The sequence below is a fragment of the Zalophus californianus genome, chromosome 3, assembly GCF_009762305.2.
Source record: "Zalophus californianus isolate mZalCal1 chromosome 3, mZalCal1.pri.v2, whole genome shotgun sequence".
Classification (NCBI taxonomy): domain Eukaryota; kingdom Metazoa; phylum Chordata; class Mammalia; order Carnivora; family Otariidae; genus Zalophus; species Zalophus californianus.
Genome location: NC_045597.1, coordinates 140,359,113 through 140,375,211, shown reverse-complemented (window position 1 = coordinate 140,375,211; position 16,099 = coordinate 140,359,113). Strand labels below are relative to the sequence as shown.

Sequence of the window (16,099 nt, the reverse complement as noted above, 5' to 3'; positions counted from 1 at the left end):
GATTCCCTTTTGCAAATAGCCTGGCCTTTATTCAGTCACATTTTATTTACCCAGGTGCTGCGTGTTTGTGGTTTGCATGTATGTGTAATTTAGCTTTCCAGAACATAAAAAGCTTTTCAGAACAGTTTTTAACCCCTTGCCGCTGGGCGGCTGGGATTTCCTGGTTAGTAATGAATCAGGAAATCCTGACTGCTCCTACCATGGAGTAAAGGAATAAACGTCAATCACTGCATTTGTCCCCTTCCTTACCCAGGCTCTCCGGAGAGGCAGCCCCTCAGATTGACAGACTGCTGCCTAGTAACAACAAAGAATCTTGAACCACACCTACAAAGCTGCCCAGTCTTCTGAATGTTAGAGGAGACTGAGAAGGGTGAGGACATTCCTAACTCTTCACTTACTGTTCTTTATTTTTAGGATATATATATTTTTTAAGATTTTATTTGTCAGAGAGAGAGAGCGCGTGAGAGAGCACAAGCAGGGGGAATGGCAGGCAGAGGGAGAAGTAGACTCCCGGCTGAGCAAGAGCCCAATGCGGGACTCAATCCCAGGAGCCTGGCCTGAGCGGAAGGCAAGTGTTTAACCAACTGAGCCACCCAGGTGTCCCAGGATATATTTCTTTTAAACTCACCTTTGGAAGTACTTAGCTCTGCTTATTGATACTATGACACTAACAAATGACTTTACAATGACTCTACATTTTGCCATTTAACTGAAGGTTTTCATCCCTAAAGCTCTGATGAAAAGTCTTGGTCTGTGCTCCTACAACGTTATATATTCAATGCTAAAAGCACTTTTCTTGACAAAAAAGATTTCTGTATATTTCTAAAGCTTTCACTCTTTTTTCTTCATTATGTCTGCGTGGTATATTTTAAAGGGATCAAAGATTAAATCCAGTATTTCAAAATCCTAGCCAACCCCCCCATCTCCATGTGTTCAAAATATAAGCCTGTGTTTGTACACAAGTAGTTATTTCTAATTTCTCAGACATGAATAAGAGCTTGATCTTTCCACACAGAACAACCAGCAGACTCCTTTGATCAGTGATATGACTGCCTGCCAATGGATTCCCATTCCTCCTGACATCCTTCTTTGAATTTGGCCTCAGCTGTGGCACGAATGTTCACACTAACTCCATCTGTGAGGTCAGATATACAGTGATAGAGGGGGGTCACTGGGCAATGAGATAGCAGGCAATGAAATCATAGGAGATGATCACACTCTCTCCCTGCAGGGTGATATAGGAATATATAGATTATGGCCTCTCAAACCCGAGGAGCACCCAGATCGAATCCATATAGAACTGCCAGTGATAGGTTTGGCCCCAGATTCTAACAAACAGATTTGTTTGTGGAGGACTATGGGGTTGATGCCCAAATAAAAAAGTTTACAAAAAAAATGTGAGATAAGAAAGGGTAAATGGCTTGAAGGGGAAGCTTTAAGGGAACAACTTCCTGAGCCCTCTGTCCTATAATCCTTGCCTGGGCTTATTTCCACATTGGCATACAGAGGGTTAGCAGTGCTGGATGTCTGTCCAGGTAAGTAGGGTATAGCTATTAAAGTACCTAATTGTTAAAGGAAACATCACCAAAATGAAACCTTTCAAGTGAACACACCAGCATTTTTGAATATAATTTTGTCTTGGGTTCCTTAGTCTTTTTCTTAATGGCTATAGGTGATCTAGAAACACCTTGGAGATTGTGGTTTCTTGACAGTATTCTCTGACACACTAAGTAAATTCCTAGCAATGGTGTGACTTGCAGCTCACTATCTACCATTCATTAACTACCTCTTATTCTTTGTTGTCTTATCACTGAGACTAAAGTGACATTTGGGCTTTTTTGTATTCACTTATTGGGCTGTACCCAGAGTATTAAACAGAACATTTTGTGAAGAGCCAATAACTCTGGGTTCTTGGTTGTCCAACCACAGAAGCACCATGACCATAACCATCAGATTCTAAACTTATACTTTCATTCTAGCTATAAGACACATGCAACTTTTTTAGTACCCTAATGTAGCTCAAATCCTTCAGCAGCAACTTTAAGTCTTAAATTAGCAGTTTTAAGGAACTGTGACTTTCCATAGATGGGCAGATTATAAAACATTTCCTTAATCTTAACAGTTCTTTCAATTTCCAGTCTCTCTATGGGAAGGTATATAACTTAGAGAAACAGGTATTCTTACATTTTTAAGTGCAGCTCAAAGGAATATAGTATTAAAAGTTATAAAAATGCGAATTTATTAAGTCCATCAAATACAGCACTTCCTTTGTAAGTTTCATATTAAACATATAAAGGCACCAATACAGGACCTTCTGGATTAAACATTTACAGAGCGTGACAGCATCTGAGACAAAAGGTGTCCTGGTATTTTCTATGGTGTGTAGTCATGAAGACAGTGGCTTCCACTTTGTAGCTAGGAGAGACTCCATTTCCTTACTTGTGCCCTTCTGTAGAGGGCAATGACTAATAATCTACTTTAAAAGCAGAAATTCTGTATGCATCACAGATACCCAGTACAAGCAGCCTAGAGCAGTGAAGCAGCCAGCAGAGGGACTGGCTTTAGTCAGACCGACTTGCCAGCTACTAACAGCTGATGTTACTCAACCTCTCTAAATCTCAGTTATTTCACCAGTTAAAAAAAAATAAAAAAAGGATGATACCACTCACTTCACAGAATTGTTGTAACAATCATCACCTCTTGTCTAGGGTTAAATCTCAGCACAGTGTCTGGCTAATAAAGGATGAATTAAAAAGTAAATTATCAATGCCAATAATCATTTCTAGGGTAGTATTCAGCAAAAATATCTAGACTTAATCAGAATCACTAAGACCAAGTTAGAAGGGACCTTAGAGATTTTCATTTTATGAAAGAAATTAGTTCCAAATAGGGAAAGTGACTTGTAGGTGGGTAGAGGAAAATGGAGCACACACAAAATTTCGGAACAGAACTCTTTCCAGTGTGTTCTTAGGCTTTAGAACTCCATCCTCTTATTTTACAGCTGTATAGTGACAAGATTTCAATTTTTAAGGAGTACCTTCCCAGGTGTAATGTGGATATGATGAGATACAAAAGATGTGACAGAACTGTGTAAGAATGGATTTAAGAGGTTGTCCACCAGCCAATACTAAACCCAATCAACAGATCACATCAGAAAATGGGTTTGAGTGTATTGAAAATAGAGACATGCTCCTGAGGCGAAACATAGGCAAAAGTAAATGCAATGGCAGTAAGACCTCATTTGCGTTTCTGATAGGGTAGCACAAGAAACTTCATCAAAGGATTTCAGTCTGGCAGCTGACAATGTTAAGTAAATGTAATTGCATGTTTAATGTTAATGTTTGTCTGAAATAACTGTTGATTCACTGGGGAAAAAAAGCCTATTTGTGGACAAAATATAAAAATGTCAAGTGGACAATAGCATGTCAAGTGGAAGAATAGATGCCTGAGCCCTGAATGCTCTTTCATGGTGTTACTGGGCAGACCTTTGTGTACTACAGCTATCTCTCATTACTTGTAAGAGAAGCCAGACATAGTATGTGTCACTTTTACTAAGGACCCAAAACTGGATGGAACAAAAAATATTCTGGATGAGTCAAGATTCTAAAATTTTGAAACTCTGGAATTAAATCCAGCAAGATACAAATTTTAGTAAGGATACATATAGGTAATTGGACTTTAAAAAATCAGACTCCAGGGAGATGTGGCCAAAATGGCATATGCAGAAAAGACAAGCTTTGTTAAATTCAAGTTCAGTGTGAGGTAGTACAATGTCCATCAAAAATGCATTTATTAGTGACTAGAATAAGGAAATCATTGCTACTACTCTGGCACATGTAGGCCTAGACACTTCACTTTAAGAACTTCAAAGAGGGGGCGCCTGGGTGGCTCAGTTTGCTGGGCATCCAACTCTTGATTTCAGCTCAGGTCATGATCTCATGGTTGTGGGATCCAGCCCCACTCTGCGTAGAGCCTGTTTGCTATACTCTCTCTGCCCCTGCCCCCTGCTTTGCTCATGCACTCTCTCTCTAAAAAAGAAAAAATAATAATTAAATAAAATTTTAAAAATGAAATAAAATTTTGGGGTGCCTGGGTAGCACAGTCAATTAAGTGCTGACTTGGTTTTGGCTCAGGTCATGATCTTGGGGTTGTGAGATCGAGCCCTGTGTCAGGCTCTGCACTCAGCAAGGAGTCTGCTTGAGACTCTCTCGCCCTCTCCCTCTGCCCCCCTCCCCGCTAAAATAAATAAATCTAAAAAAAGAACATCAAAGAGGCACATACAAAGAGACTGGGATGGTGAAGGGTCTAGAACTCACAGGAGCAAAAGCTGACTGGAGAAGATGTGGGGGAACATGAGCTGCCTTTAAACATGGGAAGAGCTGCCCTTCAATAGAGCAACTGGACAATTCTTTATGACTACAGAGATAAAAGTTACATCAATGAATAGAAGAGGAAGGCAGATTTCAGTCTAATAAACAAAAACCTCTTAATACCTGAAGATTGAAAGTTGGAAAAGGCTTCCTGGAAAGCCAATAAATTGCCATTTGGTAACAGCAAATGTTCAGGAAGACTGGTTATCTGTGGCCTGGGGGATAGGGGAAATTAGACAATTATGTTTGGGAAAAGGTAAGATGAGAGGATTTCTAAGGTTCATTCAGTCCAAGCTTATATGAATCAGGCAGAAAACTTATTTCTTTAATTAATTAAGAGCTGAAATCTTAGTGAGGCAAGCGATCATGAAATGAACCAAGTAAGATTAGGTTCAACAGGTTTGAACCTGTCATTTCAGAGCCCAGAAAACTACAACCTTCCCTCCAGTATAGGAGCTACAGGCAGGGACAAAATCAGTATCTGTGCACACGTCATTCACTAATAGGCTACTCATGGGTACAGACCATATACTATCCATTCTCTGTCAGTATAGCATGATGCTGACAAAAAAGGTTAAATGGAATCAACATGAAATAAGCAACAATTTCTGTAACAATGAGTGGTTTTGATACTGTTTTATTTCTTCCCAGCACATCTTAAAAATCACACATGGGCATTTGCTTATAGAACAGTACAGTCTAGGAAAAGCAATAAAAGGAGAATCCAAACATACACCAAAAGCACAGTATATAGACTACGTTTTGAGCCCTTGTGGAAAACAGTATGGCTCAGTTTGAACTGACAAAGCTGTGTTGAAATCTCTCAGGAACTTCCCTCCCCACTACATATCAACATTTAAAACTATAAATGTAAAGAGAAGAACTGTTTGTATGCATTAGTTACAGCAATATAATGGCTTACATACAAGAGCTTACCCACATGTAGTTCCCAAAAGATTACTACAGTACTGGCAGGAATATGTACTGCCTTGGAGGAAGACTCAGGATAAGATATTATTCAAGTCAAGTTGTATCAGAGCCAAAGTATTTCACAGGCTTAGCAAAAAAGGACAAAAATTAAGAAATATAATCTACACATATTTCTCATAAGATTTATCATTGTCCAGGAACAGAAATACTCATTATTCTGAAGGCACCATCACAGAAAAAAAGACTGACACACAATATAAGGAATAGAACCCCCTCCCCCCACAAGCCCTGCTCCTCAGGGAGCTGTGTGAGCTAACATCCAAAAGCATGTAGTGGGTGTCTCAGGGACTGAGTGAGTAGGCCACATCCACTAAGCCACATCTTAGGGCTACTAAAATGGGACAATAGGAATGAAAATCTAAGAATGAAAGTACATATAAATCCCAACAACTGAATGGATATATGGAGTACAGGTCCACCATATAATGAGTGAAACAGACTAGATGATCCGAACCCACACTGTGGAAAGGATTTTCAGTATTTCTACATATAACTACTTAATTCCTGACATATTCTTGAAGAGGAATAGCCCTGAACTACTAAACAATCTCAGTCTTTAAAGACTTATTTATCCTCTCCCATTCATTTTAAACGATGGCTATTTCACAGAAAAAAAAAAAAAATCCCAACAAGGCACTGTGAACTTTTGGGGATATTCCTTACGAGGCCCAAAAAAACAATTATTTATAGAAACTGTATACCAGTACAAGCATTTCATGTCCTTTACAGATATGTGAACAAGATTACTTTAAGGGATAAACAATAGGTTTCATTGGGTGCTCACGTTGTTCATGAGAACACTGCTAACAGTAAGATGCCTGAAAAACAGGTATTTGTGCTGCTTAGAAATCCACACTAAAACATTTTTCTTTTCCTTCTCTCTCCCTCTTAGATTTGGAAGTTCAGTCTCTGAAAAATGTTCTTAATGATATTTAATGTATTATTTTTCTTCCTTGTGGGAAAAAAAGGGTTATAAAACAATCTCCTTTGGGAACCAAAAAAAGAAATCTTTTCATGTTCACAGAACTCAAGTTACTTATTCTGTGACGGTTCTTTGGCTTGAGTGTTCCATATATCAGTGGTCCTTACATTTGCTAAGGAATTGCTGTAGTTAGAAGAGCACAGTGCTCATTCTCTGAGGATCTTCCTAGGTTCAAATTGGAATGCTTCAGGTTCACGGGAGACTAAACACCTCCTAGGAATATAACATTGATTTAAAAAATAATTAGTGATAATATCTAGCTAACTACATTCTAAAGGGGCTTGATTATGCGTCATTAATAAAATTATAAAATTTTGTTTTCAAATCAGTGGAGATATGAAGATGAAAAACTAAAATTGAAAGAAAAACCCATATGCAAACAGAACAATGAGCTTCCCACTCCCTTTAAAGAAAACAGAATCTCTTAGACCTGGGTGCATTTTATTAATAATATACATTTCTGTAACCTGTTGTGTTACAAGTAGTTTTTCACAAATTCCACACTAAAGACAAACAGTGTGGTTTAGGAAGCAGAAAGCCAAGTAACTTACATACTTCATAGCAGAAACTCTATTCAATAGTTAAAAAAAATCTTTTACATTTTCTGAATTTCAGCATCAATGTATACATTCTTTCCTTTTCAGGACACTGAAATTAATAAGAATTCAATGAATATATTGACATATGGTTCATTTGGAGCCTTGAGCAAAGCCGCACTTCCAATCACTTGTCAAGCCAAAGGTGATTCTGTATTCTTCAATCCGAAACTAGCACTTGTTTTTTTCAGCTTTTCTCCCACCATGAGCTAAGCCCTAATTAAAAGCAAAGTTGCCAAAGATTAAGTGGTAAACGAAAAGCTATTAAAGCTGTCCTTAATGCCTGTCTCAGTGTTTCTTAAAACGTAGAGACACTTTCCACAGCATTCCATTGTGGCTGCTTCAAGCGCCAGCATATGCAGCTTGTGAATCAATCCATAAAAACTGTCTGTGTTCTACACTTACACAGAATAGATGCTCAACCACACCCAGCCCCATTTGAACAGCTGAGGTTACACACTTCAGCTTGGGACTACAGGGCTTCTTTGATCAGCTCTGGTTAAGAAGTTGTAGCTAAAAAAGGAAAGGACAAAGAAAAGTCTCTGGAGCCAGCGTGCAGAAAGGCATTCTCAAAAATGTAAGCTAGGACTTAGCAGTTACTAAGAGAATATTCTGAAAACCAGGTTTCCTTGCAACCATCTGTATCTGACACAGTATACACACTGATGGAAGCTCATCCTTTACTGCGCTTTTGTTTTCCAAAATACATCAACACAACTACATTTACGAAGGCGTCCAGCTTCATAAACAACTCTTAAGTAATAGTACTAAATACGTAAGCATTTAGGAAGTAAACTCCCAATTCTTCCGAAGAGCAAAGAATTCAATCCTTTCTTTGTGGTAAAATGCTGGGCACAATGAGCATGTGGCTTCTACAATTCTTACTAAACTAAAAAAGCTCAAGTTACTCAGTATAAGACGAAATTCACTTATGCACTATATTTTGCACCAAACATTAAGGCATCAGTCTCTAAGGGTCAATAAAGCCTGTTCATATTGAGTCTTTAGTATTCAATGCCACTTCTCACTAGCAGCAAGTTCCTAGTCCCACTAAAACCTCAACCCAAATGTGACATCAACAAATATTAGAAATATGACTAATTTAAGAAAGACAAGTCAATGTTTATGCTGTACTAAAAACCGAATAGGTTATGAGCTTTTAAAATTTTAAACAAACTTATTCAAAGTGAGTTTAAAAGCCTCACATAAACAATGTACTCCAGGCTTTAACTTTTATGAAGCCATTTTCAGATATTTCAGAAATATGAGGCAAGGTCTAAGTGCCTCTGTGCATAATCAAGAACCCAGTTCTCCACAGAAACTAAGTATATGCTGAGGTATCTCTCAGAAGCAGGTGTGAGAGTGGGGAAAAAGGCTTTCTGATTTACTCAATCAGAGTCAAACAGCACTGGTGTTGAGTGTTCATGTGTTTCAAAATAATCCCTGTAGAAATGATACCAAGAACAGAATGTAGTCATCACTATAAAATCAAGATTGGGGAGTCCTGCATACATGGGAGAAGAAAAACCAAGACATAAATCACTAATTTCCGTAAGGTTCATGTAGAACAGTGAACACAACAACTTTCAGCTGTGACATTTATAGTTTCCTAATACCAAATACAGATTTCTGAGGCTGTTGAAATCTGAACTCCCTGGGAAAAAATGTTATAACAATCACGTGCAAAGGAATGGATCTGCTTATGAATCTGTAAATTTTATTTAAAAAAATTACTCAGAAACATGTATACACTCCAGTGAGATATTAGTACTGTATTAAATTTTACATTTTGATCACCAGTTAGAGAAATTACCTTCATGAATAGATAGATGCATTTTATAAAGCTGATTTTTATAATTATAGAGGCAAGTGTAATTTCCTCATCAAGCATCCAACTATTTCAAATAGCAAGGGCTTTTAAAGCTAAGATCTGCTGAAAATTTTACAGTTAAAAATAAATCACCAATGAAGAGAGGCGGCTTCTAATAAATAAATATTTAGTTTTTGTTGTTAAACTGATATTTAATTTTGACTTCTTACAGATTTTAAGTTTATTAGGTTCAGGCCAATTTTATTAAAAACTATTTATCATTTTGAAGTCTTAAAAATACCATTTTGTCCATTTAAATTTTTACTTTTCTGGTTAAGTATACTTCAGATAAAAAAGGTATCAAACTGCCCAAAAATACTTTGGAGCCGTTGCTACATAGACAGACAGTGTGTCCTTTTAAAGGATCGTGTGCACTTTGACTTACATTATCTGATCAAGTATTAATTTTAAAAAATTATCAAAAGTTAGGTATTGCATTAAGAAAAGAATCCATCCCAAAATGTGAATCATGAACCTTGACAGACAGTGATTCAAAGTAATCATTTTACTTATTTTAATATCCAGGTTTGAATGTAAAAATGTTTGCTAAATGTGATTAACGTTCTCCCTATTATTTAAGAAATATGATATTTCAAACTTTTGATTATGGCATGTGTATTAATACATTACATTTTTTCAAAATTTAGGTTAAACCAGTAATTTTAAAAAGGTGTTAAACCACTATTAAAAACTAAATTGAAACTTTACTTCTATATGAAAATTTATCATGTTGTTTGGGCTAATGAAAAAAAATTTGTCATTGAAACTTGAGGTTTTCAAATTCAATAGTTAAATGATAACTGTGTTTCGTTAGCCAAACGATTCTTTGAACTGGAGATATGAAGTGTAAGGAGGCTTCCTTCTTCTGTTTCTGTTGCAGCTTCTTCTGCATCTCAGCAACAAGAATGTGAAATCAGAAACATTAGGACTCTTAAGCTGAATAAAGGCATTCATTTCATGGTAAACCTGTTCTTCACATACAATGAGTGATAAGTCAGCTTTTCTTATACAACATATTATGAAGAAACTAGGATATAACAAGAGGTTATTTCAGTTATACACATACAACTCATACCTCAGTAGAAACAGAAACATGGAGAACAAAAACATGTCCCCTAACAATTTTTAGACTGATTTAAGGTTCTATAACTGCATACTAATTTCAAAGAAAAATGTAGGCTAAGCACCTCACAGAACTGAAGGTATCCTAAATAGCAGGTTGCCTATGTTCTTTCATAAGTACCCTCCTTAATGGCCTACTCACACTAGAATGTGTAATCACTCCTCAACGGAATCCTTCCCTAGATACCGGCTTCCCAGAAACGCCCTTTTAAAAAGAGGCTAGATAAGCAGTGGATGACACCAAAATCTGCCTTTGTTCCCAAGGGGAAGCATCAATACAGACCAGCTGGCAGCATCTTCCTTTGAAATAATAACTAGCAGCCTTGTGCTGCCTGACTAAAATTTGAAATAACAACCAATTGGCGGTAAACTGATGCACCTACAATGAGAGAGATTGAGGAATACCATCTGTCAATCCATAGATGTAGAAACAAAACAAATACAGAATGAAACAACTTATTTTTTCAAACAAACAAAAAAAAACTTGCTGAAATACAGTCCATGATATATTTGATTACTGGTATAACCATAGTTGAAGACTTAAAAAAAAATGTGACATTTTTCGTAACAGTAATAGATTTATAAAAGGTTTTTGTTTCCAAAGATGTTATTGGGGTCCACATATTCCTTGACAGACTTCAGCATCCCAAAGCCGACATCAGAGATACTTTCCTTTAGCCACTGCTTCCGTAACTTGCCCACTGGAAAAACAAAATCAAAAATGCTTCAGTATACACTATGATGCTAGGAACCAATCAATCTTGTGACCATGAATGAACAAACACTGTGTGATAAATGTTTTTATTCAAAAATGAGAAATGTTTTGCTTTATTTGATTTATTGAGCCCACCAGACTATCAAGCTCATTAAGCCCAATGTACTCCCAGGGGAAGCCTGAGCTCCACAGCGTCTCCTTTCTCTGTAAACTATGAAACGGAGATGAAGGAAGCTTGGGCTGAAACTGGGGCCCACTTTACGAAGAACAAAATGAGAAAAACATGCTTTTCAAATGAACCCACCTCCTGTCTTAACCACCAAAACACGTCAAAGTTTCAGAGAAAATGAAGTTAACTAAAGAAAAACATCATCTCCAGATGAATTTGTTGGGAATATTATAGCAAAAATGGCAGGATATATACATCCATAAAACATTTTAAAGCTTAAAATAATTAAGAAAATCTGAACCTTTAATGGGTTTAAGAAAAAAATGTGGTTATGAAACTTTCATTTGCATTTTATTTTCATATTACTTTTAAATAAATTTACATGTTCCCAAATAATGGTTATTTTCTTCTTACTGTTTTTCCAGAATTAGAGATTTTTTTAGGCACTAAATCCTAATCCAATTTAAACTTAATCTTCTACTTTTATACATTGTATAATGTTCCCCTTGTTTCTAGCTCTTGCTAATTTGAGAATAATGAAGTAATATGATGATCCACAGCATAAATTATCTTTTTAAGGGCACCCAAGGAAAAAACAAACTTTCCTAAGTATAGCTTTTATAAGAAAGGATATGTACTTAATCTGTAAAAAAGTTTTGAAATGTTAACTTGCTTTGGCATTAAGAAAAGAAAAGCAATATGCTAATTCATCTGTGGCAAAATGGATAAATCTTTTAATTTACAGATAGGCTTATTTGTATTTAGTACTTTTCAAATGTATTATTGTAATAATTGAATTCAAATGGTCATTTTCCACAAATGTTCATTAATGATCCAAAGTCATCAACAGTGATTTAATTGGCCAACAGAAATGGAAGCCTTCTTTCATTAAAGTATTCAGCCTGTCATTCTAAAATGCAATCTCATTTATCAGGCTGCAGTGATACACTGCAGCATCTGCCATTTGGAACCTTAAATACCATTTCAGGCTCAACTCAAACCATCTTTGTGTCCAGTTCTCCAGGAAACTATCAAATTGTCATTAAAATTATAGCATGATTTCCTTAGAAAGCAAAGTATTTCTGCTTGACTTCTAGAAATAAAAAAGTTTGCTGGTATTAAGATGGGGAAAAATGAGATACAGCAGAAAAAAATTTTAAGTTCAAAAAGAAAAAAAAAACTGTTTAAAAGAAGCTCTAAAACTGGAAGCCAAACAAAACAAATTCTTATTCATGAGCTCTCTACCACCAAAAAGATATTCTACCTGGTCCTCCTACTATCTCTCTAAAGGACAACTCACCACAATGCTTTAGCCTTGGTTTTGTCATCTTCAAAGAGATTAGAATCTATGAACTCTTTCACCTCAAATAGCCTATGATTTTAAGCATTTTAAGCAAAAAAGTTGCAAATCAGTTATTTTCAGATTTGCTCCAAGGGATTAAAAAAAAAAAAAAAGCAACTACTCTGTGAGTGACAGAAGTCGCATTATTGTAAGCTACCCACACTGAGGCAGCTCAAGAGAGGGGTGAAGAGCAGTCATTGTTAGTCTCCACTATTATCTGTAATATAGTTTCACTGAATGTGTCCTGTGGTTATGGATGTAATTGTCCTGAAAAGACTGCAAACAACTGCTCCAACAAGATGGAGCACATTAGAACCTCAGCAGGATGCCCAACAGCTAGCTTGTCTGCCTGGTTTTACACCTCTAGTAATAATGCAATTCCACAAGGAGCTGAACCATCGTCTGAGAAGCCACCCAACAGCCATTGCATATTTAATGAAGTTGCTCACCAAGCGCTGGAAAACAGAAGGTGCTTGCAGTGCATCATTAGTTCTGTCAGAAGGATAATTTACACATCTATCTTGTCAAATTTTCTATGGTTTATACTTTTACAATAATCAATCTAACATACATTTGATTAGTGAACTAGAAAGTAAAAAAAAAAAAAAAAACAAGCAGTACAGGCGAAATGGCTGTGGCCCCTCATAAACATATTTAATGAAAGAATTTAACCCCTTAATGGCAGAGGTCTGCGAGCTTCTTCCTTCAGTGATAACAGATTTTGAACCGAGGTCAGAAATCATGGCCTATATAATTAAAACAACCAGGAATCTTTTTAGTTTTGCCTAACAATTTAAGTCAGCTACACTGTAGGATAAGTGTACAGACAGAAAACATAGTTTAAGTTAAAATACTCAGCCTTTCAAGCTTTTAAGACTATTAGTAGAAATAGTCTTCATAAAATGCTAAAGACCCTTCAGCGGCTATCTCAGATGAATCAATAAATCAAAACAACAACAACAAAATACCAAAGACCATAATCTCAAAGAGAAAGCACACTTCAAAGTAGAAGACTTTTATTCTAGAGTAAACAACACTAATAATGTACTTTGTACAATCCTTATCTGCACTGCTAGGCATTCAGAAATTAGCTGACTGTACTGGTCTGGATACGTGTAACACATGTGTGCACAAGTACACGTGTGCATAAACATTTGTAGAGCTCATTTTACAAATGGAAGAAATGACACTCTGTCCTTTATGTAGCATGCCATATTTGGAGGAGGGGAGAATGGATAAGAATAGCAAATGACAGGCAGCCGAAGACTATTTCAGCATCCCTTGTTGTGTATTCACACAAGTTATTCATGACAAGACATATACACATTCTTACCACATGAAGCTTATGCCTCTTTCTGAACCTGGATTATCTGACATGGGATACTCATGACTACTGACTCAACTATATTCTTTTGACTTCTGATTTTCCAGAAGTATAAACCTAGTCTGAGAGCTAACAATAGAGCTACAAAAAGCCAAGATAGGGACCTTGTACTGCATAATTCACAATTATCCTAAATATATGCAGGTATTTAAGAGTCTTAGATATATTTTTAAAGATACAAAAACTTGGGCGCCTGGGTGGCTCAGTTGGTTTAGCGTCTGACTTTAGCTTAGGTCATGATCTCAGGGTCCTAGGATCAAGCCCCGCATCAGGCTCCCTGCTCAGCAGGGAGTTTGCTTGTCCCTCTCCCTCTACCCCTCCCCCCGCTCGTTCTCTCTCTCTCTCACAAAAAAATAAATAAAATCTTAAAAAAAAAAAGATACAAAAAATATAGACCAGCTAAGTGCTGAACATTATCAAAACTGATGGGAAAGTTCTTTTTCCGCTTAAATTAAAAGTGGAATTCACCTTTTTACAATTTAATATCTAATGTATATACAGATTGGATAAAACAAGTATTTTATGTTCCTCAACAATTTACAGTACATTTTTTAAAAATTACTTTTGGGGGCGCCTGGGTGGCTCAGTCGTTAAGCGTCTGCCTTCGGCTCAGGTCATGATCCCAGGGTCCTGGGATTGAGTCCCACATCGGGCTCCCTGCTCTGCGGGAAGCCTGCTTCTCCCTCTCCCACTCCCCCTGCTTGTGTTCCTGCTCTCGCTGTCTCTCTCTGTCAAATAAATAAATAAAATCTTAAAAAAAAAAAAAATTACTTTTGGAAGAGAGGAAATGGAAGCCTTTAGGGACAGTATTTGAAATCACAAGTTCAACAATCCCCTTTGGATGCCAACAGCTCCAAGAAAGAATGCATTTTGTGGTATGAATGACCAAACATGTACGGAGAGTACTGGGAGCGTTGGGTGTGAGAAATGTGGACATGGTAGCCAGCCTAGTCACCAAAAATTATCTGGAACTACTCTTTGTGGTCTAAGGGACTGAAGGCTTAGCAGAAGCTACCAAATAGTCCTGTTTTAAAAGGGATAAATCTGGGGTCTGCTAGCCAGAGTTCTTTTTAGCTAGACAAATTAAAAACTTTTTGAATTATGAATTTGATTTTAAGATTGCAAAGATTATATGCTTATTTAAAAAACAAATTATGAAACAGACTGTACATTTAGAAGATTACCAAAGCTAAAGCTCGGAAGTAGAATTCAGCCAAAGCTAAAAGAACCTATTATTATATAACAACTATATTTTGAAAGTTCTAGTTTGGGCATCCTGGATATCACTTCAGCACTATTCTATAGGTCAGATTTTAAAGAGAAAATCTAGACTTAGCTGCTTATATGAGTGATCTGGGCATTAACTTTATGCATTAACTTTGTATTTCAAGTTTTAATTAATTCAACCAAACTACTGGTGGATTATGTAAGGGATCAGTGCTGGAAGATGTGCTGGAATCAGCCCAACAACCTCATGCCATTTGAGGTTCTGGCCCTATGAAACCTGTTAGGTACTGATGAGAACAGAGAACATGGACAACTTTCACTCTGAGGTGATCTGAGGATGCTTCTTCAGAGGGAGGGTTTCAACATGTAAAGAGGGTGTAGTTGTCCATGTATTTGTGCTAGACAGCACATTTTTGCGTGTGTTTGGTTCTGGTAAAAGTACGTGCTGAATGTTAGCCAACAGATCTCCAACGAGGGATGCTAAGATGAAATGGGACTATGCCTATCCAAGAGTTTAGTTTAGTGCTTTGTGGATACTTAAAGTCATGTTTCCATTTCTTTTTCAGATATTTGACTTACTTTCTACTAATGAAACTTCTGATATTGAGATGACAAATGCATGGATACAACAGGCTTTAACAAAGCAATTAAAATCTAATAGGATTTTTCTTTTATTAAATATTTAAAATGTCAATTTCTTCCACGCTAAGATTTCATCTGTGCAATTCACACAATAGCTCGAAGATCTTATTGATCCTTAAATAGGTCTTTAGAGATTATGAAACAGAATTAATGTTTGAATTACTAGGGCCCATAACATCACAAGAGATCTGTCTTCAGAACATAATCAAGTGCTAATTCTGTTACACTCTCCCCATAGATGGTTTGACACACTTGGAATTGAAGCCCAAGTTGTCAATTGATGCCTATACAATGGAGTAAAAAGCAAGTGAACAGGTGAAATAACATTAGATAAGGGCAGAAAACAACAGAAAACATCATACTCTCCCTGAAGACTAGGGCCATGTTTTATTCATTTTTGTGGTTCTGTTGTAGAACAATGTATGCCACACAGTAAGAATTTAATAAATGTGGGGCGCCTGGGTAGCTCAGCCGTTAAGCGTCTGCCTTCGGCTCAGGTCATGATCCCAGGGTCCTGGGATTGAGCCCCGCATCGGGCTCCCTGCTCCGCGTGAAGCCTGCTTCTCCCTCTCCTGCTTCCCCTGCTTGTGTTCCCTCTCTCACTGTCTCTCTCTCTCTGTCAAATAAATAAATAAAATCTAAAATAAATAAATAAATAAATGTTAGTTGACATAAAAAATAAATATTGAA

The 16,099-nt window shown here is 36.8% G+C and overlaps 1 protein-coding gene across 3 annotated transcripts in view; it reads right to left on the bottom strand.

Annotated features, from left to right (window-relative positions):
• Positions 1-8,635: 8,635 nt before the first annotated feature.
• AGPS (alkylglycerone phosphate synthase) overlaps positions 8,636-16,099 on the bottom strand; it is a 182,300-nt gene continuing 174,836 nt past the window's right edge. For all 3 annotated transcript variants that reach the window (XM_027589240.1, XM_027589237.2, XM_027589239.1), the window contains one exon: positions 8,636-10,631. In XM_027589240.1, coding sequence (XP_027445041.1) covers positions 10,510-10,631 — 122 coding nt within the window. In that variant the 3' untranslated portion in view covers positions 8,636-10,509. The remainder of the gene's footprint in view (positions 10,632-16,099) is intronic.